Source organism: Anneissia japonica, unplaced genomic scaffold (genome assembly GCF_011630105.1).
Source record: "Anneissia japonica isolate Jap-2015-1 unplaced genomic scaffold, ASM1163010v1 scaffold287957_len1322810_cov207, whole genome shotgun sequence".
NCBI classification, from domain to species: Eukaryota; Metazoa; Echinodermata; class Crinoidea; order Comatulida; family Comatulidae; genus Anneissia; species Anneissia japonica.
Genome location: NW_022683022.1, coordinates 679,704 through 695,440, shown reverse-complemented (window position 1 = coordinate 695,440; position 15,737 = coordinate 679,704). Strand labels below are relative to the sequence as shown.

Genomic DNA, 15,737 nt, shown 5'->3' with positions numbered 1-15,737 from the left:
GACTTACACGACCTTATCGACCGCATTATTTTGATGGATAAATGAGTAGAAAACCATTCTGTTTTTCGTGTTTGAGATTTCTAACTGCTTTCCATAAATCCAGGGGCGTGCAAAAAGGTATATGAGTCATATGGCGCTACGGCTCTGGCGAACGCATGTGTTGACAGCTATATGGATGTAAAATGGCGTCTAGTTTGCGCTATCTCAACAAAGTTGCCTTAGTGACTGGAGGATCTAAAGGCATTGGAGAAGGAGTAGTCCGAGTGTTCGGTTAGTAGCCTACCTACTTTTTACTTTGCTTGCAATGCTGGTCTCGGTTGCTAAATAGTACTAAAGTAGGGATCATGCGTTCAAGCCATTGGTTTTTACTTTGGTGTTGTTTGCACTATTCAACTCCCATTCTTCTGTCTCTTATCCATGTTTTATTCATTTATCCCATCCATCGATTCATCCACCGTCTGTCCGCTCGTCGTCCGTCCGTCTTTTCTGTTGTTCATTCTTTCGCTTTTTTTTTATCATTCGTCCTGTCGTCCGTGCGCCGTATCCATATGCATCTATCTAGTCCTACCCATCCGTCCATTCATCCATCCATCCATCCATCCACCCATTCATCCATCCATCCATCCACCCATTCATCCATCCATCCATCAACGAATCCATCCATCCATCAAACCTTCCATCCATCCATTAATTCTTTCAGTCTTAAATCTATAAAATATTTAACCATCATTTAAGAAAAATCCGGGGTATTTCTTAAAAACGGGTGCAAATTTAGGTATGAGGTACAATGTGAAAGTAAATTACGCGCACATAGTCCCCACTGAATGCAAACAAAGAAAAATCACCTGATTTATTTTGGAGATCTGTGGTGTATGATTAGAGTGACCTGAGATTTGATTAGATTATTAATTGTTGACAAAATTGAGAACAACACAGCCATCAACTGGTAAATGCAAGCATAGGTTATCGTAATTATAAACTGAACATGAAAAGAATTTATATTTCTCTTCGATTATTTTTTATTTTCAATAAAGCTGTATATTATTTAGACACTTTGCAGTGCATCTTTCGAGATGAGTAGAGGGTTACCCTGGTGTACTGGTTCATACAGCCCCTGTTGTGGACAGACGAGAGATAGCTGGTATTGAGACTTGGGTATAAAATGCTATATAAATCGAACTACATTACATTTATACATTACCACTTTTCTTTTTCAAATATAATGTTTAATGTGTGTAAATAGAATAAAATCAGCGTTTTCACTTGTAAGGAATGTTTTCCATAGTAATTTTACTCAGAATTTTCTAACGGTATAATGATAAGAAACAAGCATGCTTCATCATTCATCAAGTTCCAGCATTTTCTATTTATTCATTTCACATTCAACAGAAAGTGTAAATTGCAAAGTTATAGATAACTCATAGTAACTCCCTATTATGTAATTCCTCTAAATTTGATGATAATTAATTCCATAATGTTGATAACAGACAAACAGAAAGAGAGATCGACAGACAGCGGTGAATATGCTCCTTTGGCGTAGCTACTACACTGGCTCAATTACCATTTTGTCACATGTTATCCATAATTTAAACTGTCGTATCAGCTAAAAAAATAGAACATCTGGTATGATGAATAAATATATTCAATTCCTAATATGCTCACGTCATTTATATTTTAGTTCAGAATGGTGCTAAAGTGGGTTTTTGTTCTATAGAAGGTAAGAAGAACATTTAAAATGTTATAAATTCCAGGTATCATCTGTCATGTATGTAATTTAAAATGTTAATGTGATATACCGGTACCATTTAATGCACCAGAAAAATGACAACTAGAATAAAACTGAGGCCTATACCTCTTTGGTCCCATAGCTGTCTGATTCCCGAGACACTACACTTTGACAAAAATGTATATCCTCTATAGATACATCAAATAAAATGGTTAATTAGTAGTTGCGTTTGAGGGCAGATAGATAAAACATATATAATAATATGCAACATGAAATATTGATGATTACTTATTGCAGAGGAAGCCGGCAAGAAGCTGGAATCTGAAGTCAATCGACTTGGACCGGGTGAAAGCATTTTCATAAAATGTGACGTCCAGAACGAAGATGAAATCAAGGTATCAATGTAAATAATATTATCACGATACTGTACAAGCGATATTTCAGAATAACTGTTGGTCCGATTAGTCCATGGCCAAAGAGAGGGTGCTTATAGATTGCTGACTGGTTGACTGACGACAGGGTTCCGAGGACCGGTGGGAGCTTAAGCACTTCTCCCTCCTGCCCAGTGCCTCATCCACTGTTATCGTTAAAGCATGTCCAATATCCAATTACAAGGCCATAAAGTATAAAACGTCTTATTGCTTTGAAATTATTTATAAAGTTGTATTTGATTTTATAATTATGTTTATATATCGATCAACAATAGATAGATTTGGCCAGCTTGATTGTCTGGTTAACAATGCTGGTTGGCGTAAGTATTTCAAAGAAGGTCAAAGCTGTTAATAATGTAGACACCGTTAATCGCAGATAGAGCATGCGTCGACTTTTGTGCAAATTGACTATTATTTTCATGGATTTTTGATAGAAATAAAACAAAGCGACTCTCACAAAAAGGTAATTAATAGAATACACGGGCATCTACTGTAACTTGTAGACAACTCGGCGGGAGTTTTGTACAAGTTTCCTGAGTTTGTTACACGGTTGGTAGATTTACGTACGAGGTTTTCCCGGCTTAAGTTGCTAGATGTTTGTCGTGCTCTAAAACGCCTATCTCGGGATACTCGTTTATAAGCTACGTTACAAAATCAAGAACTTGTAGTAAACTCGAATTTGACTTGTGACAATTCGTACTTGTTCGTTCGGAACACAGTAGTTTGTACTTAACTCTTGTCGAATCCATAGTAAACTCGTAAACTATGAGGCTTGCTAATTAAATAGATCACGAGATTTACGAGGTTTTAGTAATTGTACGACTCTTGGACGAAAAAAATAGTTTTGAGATAGAGGACCACTTGCAGTTTGGATGTCAAAACAATTTGTGTGTGTGTGTAGATCGGTAAATACTGTACTTAAAATTATTTAACGTAATTTGTGACTAAGTAACGTTGCAAAAGTTGCTGCAAATTGTGTTACCTTTATTTTCTGAAAACTATCACAACGTTCAAAATGTTGGCAATTTATAGTATCGCTTTGTGTTTTTTTTTTCTATGTCGGCAAATTCAGACTAAGTTAAATCAGGTTTGGAACTGTACTTCAAAGAAATTGTACTTTGTATGGTGTGTGTATTACTAATCTGAAATGGAAAATCTAAAATATATGTTGAATTATTGTGCTTTATTATTACTTTCTTCAAAAGTAATACCATAAAAATTTTGAAAAATATATATATTATTATTATTTTAAAAAGCAATAAAATTGTTTGATTATTATTATTTGTATGTTTTATTTTGCTTGTCATTTTCATTATTTTCATAATTATTCATTTCGTAATTGAAATGTTCTGTTATTTATTTGTTTTGTTTATATATCTTCAAAATTTTAAGAGACAATGTGACATCGTTTTACTATAATTAGTATTATCGTATTTTTATATTATTACTTAATCTGATTGTTCATAATACTCTCGTCGAGGACATCGCCTCTTCCCTTCTGTAAGATCCTGGCACCATCAATGTTCTATTTACTTTATTTAGATCCACCACAACAAGTTATTGACGACACATCAGTTGAAGAGTTTAAATCACTTATCAACTTAAATTTGATAAATTATTTTGCTTTTGCAAAGGTATGTATAACTATTGACCATGTTTGTCAAGTTGGTCAAATAAGCGGGTTCTTGAGTTTTAAAGCTTTAACAAGAAGCTATAAAGTCTTAAATGTGGACCTGAAATTATAAATTACAATTTTAAGAATATATATAAATATTTTTTAGTGGAACCTCTAGTAAATATTTGAAGATATTTAAAAATCCTTCTGACCTGATGCCGTTGCATCAGTTGACCAGTATAAACTTCTCAAAAACATTTGCATAAATTAGTGATTTTAAATAAATTTAATGAACAATTTGAATGATGAAGAATTAACACCCTCATCAGCCAGAGCATTCCAATGACCAACACATCTTCTAGAAAAAGCTTCTAGCCTCAGTTTAGTTATATAAATTACTGGTGATTTAGTATAAAAGAATGAACTCGTGTGTTTCTACCAGTGTTAAAATGAAAAAAAATACATAAAAAAACCCGAATCAATAGAAACATTTTCGAAGCCTCAAACAATTCTAAAAGCCCGAAGAACGTAGTACTCTGTCTACGATAACTGAAAGTTGGTAGATTAATGTATATGTTATTTACAATGTTTTTTATGTGCAGTATTCTCTACCACATCTGCGGAAAACAAACGGGAACATAATAAACGTTTCCAGTCTAGTGGCTACAGTTGGTCAATCGTATGCAATTCCATACGTATGTACAAAGGTAAGCCAATGCTTGAGACTGTAAACATGTTATTAACATGTTTAAAAGGTAAGGGAATATTTTAAGGTGTAGTGTTTAATCCTATAAAAATATAAAAAAACACGACATATCTCAATTAAAACAAAAAAAAAACTACTTGTTTATAGAAGATAAAAAGTAAAAAGAATGCAAGAATAATTGAATATTGTTTGATAAATGAAGCATCAATCAAATGATTTGGATGATAATAATATAATTATTAACTAATGATATTAAATTTATTACTGTATATAATATAAAACCACTAAATTTCGTTGTTAAGTTGGAGTGCATGCACAGTTCGAACTACGAAATTACTTTGGTGGCGATAGGTATTTGATACTTAAACTCAAGTATTTAACCTCGAAACTGATGTAGGCTTATGTTGGATCACACTGGTGGATCTGGGATGACAGAAGGGCACCCCTCCCCACCCACGTTACTGGCAGTATAGCCAGCATGCACGCAGAACTTTAAATTTAGAGCGCCACCAACCATTTAACATAATTAAAAATTTTTTGTCAAAGCAGAGATCAGTCATAGCCTACGATAGTATTATGGATGCTCCCTGATCACAGCGATTTTTTCTGTGTTCTTTCTATGTATTTAATGTATTATATATAGAGAGAAATCAAATAAATTCAATTCAATTCAATTCAGTTTCGCCGATAAGTAAATGTTAATCAAAACATTTTTTCAGGGTGCAATAGTGGCGTTCTCAAAGGCTTTAGCAATTGATGAGGCAAAACACGGAGTACGAGTTAATACGTGAGTTATTTATTTCATTATTCTAATGGCATTAAGGTTCGTATATCCACCTTAACAAAGGTGGGGTTAATTGCATGACACATCTCTTACACAAGATAGCAGAGTTAAAAATAATATTAAATTTTAATAATTCTGTTAAAGATAAACCGTTATTAATATAATAGTTAATTATTTGATGTTTTAAAATGAAAAGCAGTACAGCAAAATTTTATTAGACAAATATTTCGAAATTACAGCAATTATATTAATTTAATAATAATATCAGTAATAATAAATGATATTGATATAAATGCACGTGTTTGTCTCACAAATTCATGTGTTTGCGAAACTGTATTTTTACATTGTCGTTTTGTTTGATCTTAGCAACAAATTCCAGGGGCCGGGCTTTAATGGAAATTTGTCCATTGTGATAGCAACTTTGTTTTTCGGATTTACACGTAAACATGCTTTTTATCCTTATTGTGATTGGTTTGGATAGCTTTTCACCTGGTAACATTTGGACTCCTTTGTGGGAATGGTGTGCAAAACAATCAGACAATCCGGAAGCTATGATACAAGGAGGCGCTAATGCTCAGGTAACTTGAACAAAAAAAAAAACTGTTCAGTCTATTATATTTTATTTAGCAAAAGCATGTGACGTGCCCAAATATGGTCATGATGACATCACATCATGACCATATATAGGCACATCATCACTATATATGGGCATACAATAGTTTTTTTGTGAAATAAAATTTTATAGCATAGACAGAGCTAATAACGGTATATAAGATTGTAAGATTGAATAATATTTGAAAGAGCAAAATTGGAAAGCTTGCAGTCTTTTCACATACTATGACATATTGACAGGTTTTACATTGCAACACAAGTTGTTTATACCAGATGTACACTGTGCATAGATTTTGTCTAAACCTGGCAGTCAATTTTGATGTTTCTATTTATGTTAGCGTTACACCAAACACAAGGTTTTTATTTTTTTTAAATTTTTTTTTATGGGAGACTGTACGTAGCATTTGCGAGTTTAACAATGAGTTTCAAATTCAAATTAAACTTTATTGCAATCAAACATATATAATGATTGGATATGACAATCCAGAGTACAAGAAAAGATAGAAACATTCAAGATAACACCAATATTTAGGGGGAAAACCATAAAAAAATGTACAATAATAAATCTCTTATTAAAATGATTCAAACAACAAATTGAACAATAAAATTAAATGTTTTCTTTACAATAGTTCCTTTGAATTGAATGTTTTGTTTTTGTTACTTAGTCTATGCAGACTCATGTTAAGTCAGATAATAACTTGTTGTTTTTGATATTGTTATTGTTATTCATCATCATCATTATCGTCATCATCATCATCGTCATCATCATCGTCATCATCATCATCATCGTCATTATCGATATTTTTATATTTATTATTATATTTTTTTGTATTATTATATTATTATGAAAATATATTGTTTTCCCTTTTACTTTTTAGTTAAACGGTCGTTTTGGAACGATTGAGGAGTGTGGTCAGGTGTGTTTGTTCCTTGCTTCCGAGGCTACCTTTACTACTGGCATCGAGTTGATATCATCTGGAGGTGCTGAACTAAACTTTGGATGTAAAAATCAAATGATGGAGCGGACAAATATATATGAATGATAACTAAATTCATTTTCTCTCTCTCTCTCTCCATTCTGTCAACTCTCACTTTTTTTTTGCTCATTCTCTGTATTCTTCTTGTAGGTTTGCTGCTTCTCTGTTTTTGTCTCATTCGGACTCGTAATTTGATGATCAGTAATTATGTCTGGTATCCATGGTGATGCTATAAAGTGATTATTGCCGCCTCCTGCCTTGTGTTCTTTTCTCTTGTAAAACCCGTGTTTTAATATGGTAAAAAACGGTGGCAAATTGAGGGGGTGACGAAGGATCGCTCGCCTTCTGACAGCAGACAAACCAATCTCTATAAGGGGGAATGCACGCTGGAATTCCACAATGATTAACTAGCTTTTGTGTGGCACTTTGCGCTAACATTTTTCAATCTACCCTCAAACTAAAATTTTGATTCTTCGCCATAGTAAAGCTGTCTATCACTCGCTTTTTTATTGATTTTAAATCTTAATGTTGCACATGAAAATAGTTCAATCTTATACGAAAAAATATTTGAGAGAATAATACATACTCCAAGTGAAGATATACACGCCATCGTGATGGGAGTTAGTATTTTGACTCTGTATTTGGTTATCATCATCACCTGATGATAATGATGACGATGATGATGATAATAATGATAAATTTCCTTCACGCATGATGTATCTAATTGAAGGGTGGCGTCAACTCTTTCTCAACATGTGTCTGTGGTCCATCGTTTCCGTCCCGAAAGACCGGCCGCGTTCACCTAAGCTTCACTCGGTTAAAGTGAGGATAAAAAATGGCACACTCAGACGAACTCTCTCTGGCTGAGAAATGGAGACTCCTCGATGGCTGGGCCCGGTGTACTCAGCGGCTGTTTGTCGGTGTGTTGTAAGGTGAGGTTTTCTTGACTGCCTAGTTGCATGTAGTCGTTCTGAGAGAATTCCTCAAGATATATATCAATTACTTCAACAAGCTGTGTAAATGTCCTTCTGTTCGATGGTATTGCGTCCCAGCAATTAGACATTATTGTGTATCTGTGAGAAGTAAAAAAAAATGTAATCATTATAGTTTCTAAATATATCTTTCTTAGCGAACAGAAAATATAAGCACTAAGCTCAGTCATAAGCCTTGTTTATTCTATACGAGAAATAAACACTTTCCAAAACATAAAACTATAGCGTGTACTATACGGTACATTAAATAAACCATTAAATGCCCATGCCTATTTGATGTTGGTTGCATATGTCAGATAAATTAGTGAATCTAAGTCAGGCAGTCTAACAATGCATTAAATCTGACTGCGAGAACTTACATAATTTCTGGGCAGTCCATTGGTTTGCCCATTCGATATCCATTCTGTAACTTCGCAACCACCTCTGTCACAAGTATACCTGGATATGGCACTGCTCCGTAAGTATAAATTTCGTAAAGGAGGACACCAAACGACCAACTGAAAAATATTTTTAATCTGACTTATTCATTCTGGATTAAGAATAATAATAAAATTTGAGCATATCTCTTTCATGTAAAATTTTACAACAAAAACAAAATAATCAAGTGTTGTACAGTATTTACGCATATTTACTGAAATCATTCCGAAGTTCCATAACGATAATACAAACACTACTACTACTACTAATAATAATAGTAAAGACCTGATAATAAAACGATTTATCGCAACATTATTGTGTCGATGATTTGATTTATATGTTGATAAATATCATGACTGTATATTTGCCATAATTTAGAGGTATCAAGAAGATGAAAAAAGTGCGAGAAACTGTAATCAATAATACTTTAGAAAAACTGCATGAACATTTTACCAAATAAAGCATTAAATAAATCTGCATTGTAAATCAAATGTAATTGCATTGCTTACTTTGTCCTTTTAGTATACCGCACGACGTTAACCTTAACGGTAACGGATGACGTCATAATGTATTCATCTTGCGTTGCGGAGAACGTTAATTTCAGGATTTTACATTGCTCGACGTAAGTTAATAACGGGTTCGCGCATGCGTATTTCGATTTGTTTACAAAAGGGGCGGAGCTATCGCGCTGCAATTTGGGTACTAACGTTAAAGTTAAGGTTAACGTCGTGCGGCTAGCTACTAGCTACTGGAAACAGACGTTTAATTGAATTTGATTCATATAAAAATGTACTTCCTACAGATATCTCCTCCTAACACTACGTACAACACAAAGCATAAATCATAAATTTCTTTAAATACCTTCTGAGGATTTCCTTAGCAATTTCTGGTATTTAAATATTTTGTTTGGTAATAAGTTTTAGAAAGTTTTATTCAGTTGTAAAACCTCCATATTTTTGGTTTGCAGTACAGAATCGAGTACATGTATATATTTCAAGCTACTGGGCTCGGTAAAATCTTACGATGTGGTATACTTCGGGCAAATCATTAGTTACGCCTACATCATGTATTGCAACATTTATTGATGTTAGCCCAAGACAAATTGAAATAGTGTGGAAAAAAAATTCTGACATTTTTGTTAAGTTAAAACTGTCCGTGGGTTATTGTTGCATTTTTAAATGGAATTATTAATTTAATTTTCTAATTAATATTTTAAGAGATAATATTGCTTACACATCACTTTTTGACGTGCAAATTCCATACAGGTTTGTCTCAAGACTTGCCCACAAAATTGGTCTGGGTTGCTTGTCCTTCAGCACGCCGTGTCCGCTCGTGTAGATATCAGTCGATAAACCAAAATCAGATATTTTCACCGTCAACTCTTTACCAACCAGTATATTCCTAGCTGCAAGATCACCATGGTAATACCGACGCAATGATAGAAATTCCTAAAAATACGCATGATTATAAATCATCACTTGCCAGCAGTACATTTTATAATGTTTATGATTATTATAGTAATCACCTTCTAGGGGCTTAACATGTTATGACTCGAAATTTAGTAGGGTGCTGTAGTCCCTAATGTCTCTTTTAAAATAATTGAACATTAAAATCAGCACTAGGCATAATTAAAGATGTAACACGGATGTGCAATGGGCATGAATTATCAAGGACGAATAAGCTGAAGAGAGTAAATCGTTCACGGCAAATCATTGTTTTTTTTTTTTTTAATTTAGCTCATACACAAATATAACATGTTTCAAGATAGTCATGTCACGTTCATACCGAAGATGAAATCTGTCTGATTCCGGCCTAATATCTCATGCAGAGTGAGCGTACACAATATTATTTATTATAATTTAAATTTTGTGTATTTTGCATATTAAATTATTTAATAATTTCAATAAGGCGCATGAATAATTTCCTTCAGATGTTCCCAGACAATCATTTGTGGACGTTATTTTCAATCTAAAAAAGAAAAAAAAACTCCTTTTTTTGTCTAGTTCCAAATATTTTAAGTTGGATATTTTGGCTGTGACGGCGACAGCCGCAGTGCAGCGACAGTACTGACATGTAACGTCTATATTGTCCCTCATCAAGCCTAACTATATGCGGGGTTATTTTTGGGTCATATAGTTCAGTTTAAGTTCAGTTCAATATTTGAATATATTTTAAATCTAAAATTTTAACCTACTGTAGGCGCGGATTCAATAGGAAAGCGGGGGGGGGGGATCCCCCCCCCCGTTTTGCCTCTAAATTTCAAAAGTTTAGAGGCAAACTTTGAAAAAATAATGGTGTATGTCCATATGTAATCATGATGTGCCTATGTGGTCATGATGTGCCTATATATGGTCATGATGTGATGTCATCATGACCATATTTAGGCATGTCACATGTTTTTGTCAAATGAAATTTAATAGTCAGGACAGGGCTTAGCGAGCTGCCCGCAGACTGCTCCACCTGGCTCATGTTGTTTGAATTTATAAACTGTAAACACAGACACTTCTTTCTTAAAACGTACCGTACGCCTTTTAAAACGATTTTGACGAAACATCTTATTTTTATTACATTTCACCTAACAATGAATGTTATAAGCAATTAAATAATACTTCCAATCTACATTTTATGATGTTATAGGCCTTTACCTCCCGCGATGCTCGAAAAATTCGTACAGTACTTAATCGATTTCTATCCACCTAACAGATTAGAATCTTTGTCCTTTAAATAATTGAAATACATTTTATGTTGCTTACCATTCCCAATGCCACCTGGCGGGCGATGTTACATTTATTGATGTCATTTAAATTGTATAGCGGATCTTGACACTGTAGAGTATCGAATAATGTTGAAATGGTTATACGACTTAATTACGAAAATACATAATAAAATGTAAAAACAAGCGTGAATGAGACAAAGTTCCAGCACGCAATCTTGTCTCGCTTTTGATGACATTTGTTTAAAAGCATGACGTGTTTAGCATTATGCGAGACTTTGTTTATACATTGTTTAGCTAACCCGCCGCCCGAAATAGAATAGAAATAATTGTTTTTTGCCAATTAGCCGCCAAGTAAAAATGGAAATTTTAGAAAAAAAAAGTTTTTCTTTAATTTCTATTACGCCCGCCGCTACCTTGAATTCTCCAAAAATATTTCTTCCTAATTATATAAATTTAAAGAATTTAGCCATCCCATTACTACACCTTAGAGGTTACCGTATTTACGGGCGTCTATAAAACAAATCGATCGATTTCGCGCCCCCTTTCTGACATCTCTGGATTTTCCCATGTTTAAATGTGTAACGATTTTAACACCATAATACAGGTTAAATTCTTTTTTTTTGTTGAAAACCTAATGCATTAATTGTTATCTCATATTAATAAACCCTTTTTTCACACAGTTAATTATATACCTGTCTCTTATACACATCTTGCCAATGGAAATATTACAAATCTGGAAATGGTACGTTGGTATAAAAATAAAATTGAAAATTTGAGAAGTAGCCTAATTAATCATTTCGTAGTATTTTTTTAATACAGTTGACTATCGCTTTAAACAGGTTTGCATCACGACTCACCGCCAATATTGTATACAATTATTATTTCGTGATTTACTTTTTGTAATATTTAAAACGTAGGCCAACTTCTTGGCAATGGGTGACAAATATTTTTATTTTATATACTTTTGTATTTTATGATGGACATACCAATAAGAATCTTGAATATTTTGTATTACAAGTGGTGTAGACCATAGAAAACTGTAATACCCTCATCTTCCGCCACAAGAACCTCATCAAGTCTTGATGAGATTGAGACGCTATTGCAACTAACTTGACGTCACTAACATTATCCATTCGCGCAAAACACTCCAAGGTATCTGGTTGTTATGTATGACATTTATGCAAAAGGTATCGGGTTCGAGTCCCCGTGGAAATGTAAAGCTAAATTGTCGCAGTTGATTACTTATGAAATAAACGTTGGAAATACTAATAGCAAGGAGGTATAGCGATGAGTATCATAATTATCTGCACCAAGCTTTACAGCTACCAGGGCACAGTACTTGTGTCAGCCAAATCGTTTCCTAACCCAAAAGTTAATTTATAGTTTGAACTGTGCATAAGGCCAATGGACATAAACCTAGGAGGTTTGTGTATTTCGATTGACCTTGATACGGACATGCGCAGATCAAACTACGAATTGGCTTATTTCAATTTCACTTTACTATAGTCCTAATAATAATGATAACAAGAACAACAGCGGCATCCACAAAAGCAATGGGATTATACCTGAGGCTGGTGACACTTTCTCAAGAAGCTGTGCAGGTCACCATGTTCCATGTACTCCAATATGACGTAGTATGGGTACTCCAATGTACAGCAACCAATCAGCTTCACGATATTTCGAAATCTGCCTAAGCTGATCATAATACGAATTTCGTTAACAAACGACTCTCGCTGTGCGTCTGTTGCCGATTCTACATCCGGATTAGACAATGAGAATGAACGATTATTAATTACCTGATTATGAAATGATCATGATAAAAGCAGTGTGAATCGATAGGCCTACTTTAAACCAGGGGCGGATTTAGAGGAGAGGGAGCCGGCCCGGTCCCCTATTGGAAAGTTAAAAATAAAAATTATTATTGATCGCCCAAAATGCCTTAGAGGTTACCGTATTTACGGGCGTCTATAAAACAAATCGATCGATTTCGCGCCCCCTTTCTGACATCTCTGGATTTTCCCCTGTTTAAATGTGTAACGATTTTAACACCATAATACAGGTTAAATTCTTTTTTTTTTGTGAAAACCTAATGCATTCATTGTTATCTCATATTAATAAACCCTTTTTTCAGACAGTTAATTATATACCTAAATCATGATTATATAGGCCTCAGTGTTTCTTTAACAATTTTAACACCATAATACGGTTAAATTCTATTTTTTTTAAAAAACCTAATGCATTCATTGTTATCTCATATTAATAAACATTATATTCTTTTCACAGTTAATCATATACCTAAATCGTGATTACATGCCTCAATGTGTCTTTAACGATTTTAACACCAAAATACGGTTAAATTCTATTTTTTTTAAAAACCTAATGCATTCATTGTTATCTCATATTAATAAACATTATATTCTTTTCACAGTTAATCATATACCTAAATCGTGATTACATGCCTCAATGTGTCTTTAACGATTTTAACACCATAATACAGGTTAATTTCTATTTTTTTTGAAAACCTAATGCATTCATTGTTATCTCATATTAATAAACATTATATTCTTTTCACAGTTAATCATATACCTAAATCGTGATTACATGCCTCAATGTGTCTTTAACGATTTTAACACCATAATACAGGTTAATTTCTATTTTTTGAAAACCTAATGCATTTATTGTTATCTCATATTAATAAACATTAGGCATATTCTTTTCACAGTTAATCATATACCTAAATCGTGATAATATAGGCTTAATAAAAACAACAGCGTTAGGTATTTTCATGATTACTGTACTTTAAACTTTTATATATATATATTTTAAAGTTTGTATCTTTGCTTCAATTCTACATTGTGTATATTATTATACAATAATTTATATTTCATCTTTTCTTCTTCCTTTATCCATAATTTGTATATTACAAAATACGGTATTAAACTGCAGAATAAGAATATACCATATTCAACTTACTTTTCATCAACAAAATGAATTAAGAAGTTGTATACCAACTGTTAAGAAGTGTCACAGAAGTGAAATAGGCCTAATACAAGATTGCTGAGAAATACTTTCTATTTTCATATTAGTTGTTAAATAAAATGTATTTGAAAAAGAAATTTAGTAAGTCTATTGTAAATGATCATCCAAACATTTTAAATACAAAGTGCAAGAGAGATGGGTCTGTAATTATAATGGGGATCTTTCTTTTCTTTATAGAAAGAAATAACCATTTGAATTCTAGATAAGCACATTAGCAAAAATACTGGATTAAAGATATAAGTTAAGGATTTTGAGAGATATTTTTCACGAGAGACTTAATTACTGCTTTGGAAGAACCATTAAAACCGAACACATCTCTTACCGTATCTTTTGATGGCTTTAATATGTCATTAATCAGTTATTTCATTGGTATTGGATACAGATAATGTTGGAATTAGAATATTAAGAAATGATGAAAAGTTGAAACTACCCATGGGTAATAGACACACATGGACAAGAAACAAGATTATGACAAGCGTTAATAATAAACGAATACTAATTAAAACTATGTTCCTATTTGTCAAAGACACTAATAAAGACTTTAATAAAGTATTTATTGAGCTCATCAACAATGGCAAATGGATCGTTGATTTTCTTATTGCCGTGATAAAATTACTTGATGTATTTCTTACCCTTCACGGTCTTAATTGCTACGGGCTGGCGTCTTTTGTTGCCATGTAAATCCATGGTGCCATAGAAAACAACAGAGAATGCCCCACTTCCAATCACATGATCAATTTGAAATGTTGATGATTTGATTTCGTATCGTTTAAAATCAGGATCAAAATCTTCAATACTTGGTGACAAAGTTTCTGAAATAAAATAAAGTAATTGTAATAGTAATATATAATATTATGTTTATCATTTTCACTACTGTTTTATTATAATCACAAGAGGCAGTACGCTTACTATTTAGTAACAATAATCACTAATATTGTAAATAGTATTATTTCAGTGTTATATTATCACTGTTTTAATCATGTATACATATGTTTATACTTTAATAATAAAACAATGTTATGATCATGACGATGATGCTAGAATTGAATGAAGATTATGATGATAATGATGGTTATGATGATAATGATGATGATACTGACAATGAAGAGGATGATGATGATGATGATGATAAATATGATGATGACGATGGTGATAATGATATGATTATGATGATGAGCATAATAATAATAATAATAATAATAATAATAATAATAATATAATAATTATTATTATAAAAAATAACAATGATGATGAGATGCTTTCAATATTCCTGATAATTAAGATAAAGATGATAAAGATAGATGTGTATTTGGCACATAAAAGGTGCAATGCACACTCACCATGTATATTTCTACATTCTCGCTTCTGCCTTAATGCGCCGGAAATTCGCTTGTAAGCGAAATAACACAGGTAAATCCAAACAATGACCGTTATACAGAGGATGCCGATTTTCAGAAAGATATACCTGTGCTTTGGTCGTAAATTCTGCTTTTTGTCAGCAACGACAGTAGCTGGGAAATATCAATTAAGATCAAGATAACCTGTAATAGATAATGTCTCTGGGGTGGGGTTGGGGAGGGGATGGGAAGCTTACAGGCTTATCTTTATTTAAACGATTCAGTCACATGTTTCTAATGTTATTTTACGGGAGAGATCCCACGGTTGGCTTATAAGGAACATACATGTTGCAAGAGAGAAGCTACATTCGCCTTTGCCTATCAG

General features: G+C 33.0%; 3 protein-coding genes across 4 annotated transcripts in view; 1 reads left to right on the top strand and 2 right to left on the bottom strand.

Annotated features, from left to right (window-relative positions):
* Nucleotides 1-116: 116 nt before the first annotated feature.
* On the top strand, nt 117-6,925 carry LOC117116057 (17-beta-hydroxysteroid dehydrogenase 14-like). The gene is made up of 9 exons (XM_033260033.1): nt 117-270; nt 1,679-1,717; nt 2,024-2,121; nt 2,417-2,477; nt 3,700-3,791; nt 4,375-4,479; nt 5,198-5,265; nt 5,744-5,840; nt 6,753-6,925. The coding sequence occupies exons 1-9, from the start codon at nt 183-185 to the stop codon at nt 6,915-6,917; spliced, it is 813 nt and encodes a 270-aa protein (XP_033115924.1). The 5' UTR covers nt 117-182; the 3' UTR covers nt 6,918-6,925.
* Nucleotide 6,926: 1 nt separating this feature from the next.
* Nucleotides 6,927-15,524, bottom strand: LOC117119963 (tyrosine-protein kinase receptor Tie-1-like). 2 transcript variants are annotated; one of them, XM_033264983.1, is made up of 7 exons: nt 15,356-15,524; nt 14,648-14,827; nt 12,542-12,729; nt 11,014-11,085; nt 9,494-9,708; nt 8,203-8,340; nt 6,927-7,924 (listed from the first exon to the last, which is right to left on the bottom strand). In XM_033264983.1, exons 2-7 carry the CDS (start codon nt 14,700-14,702, stop codon nt 7,696-7,698), a joined length of 897 nt encoding a protein of 298 aa, XP_033120874.1. In that variant the 5' UTR covers nt 14,703-14,827; nt 15,356-15,524; the 3' UTR covers nt 6,927-7,695. The 2 variants fall into 2 exon arrangements, with proteins under 2 accessions (XP_033120874.1, XP_033120945.1); XM_033265054.1 differs by lacking the exon at nt 11,014-11,085.
* LOC117115974 (C-type mannose receptor 2-like) overlaps nt 15,467-15,737 on the bottom strand; it is an 11,570-nt gene continuing 11,299 nt past the window's right edge. The window contains exon 8 of the mRNA XM_033259925.1: nt 15,467-15,526. Within this exon, the coding sequence (XP_033115816.1) occupies nt 15,467-15,526 (60 nt within the window). The remainder of the gene's footprint in view (nt 15,527-15,737) is intronic.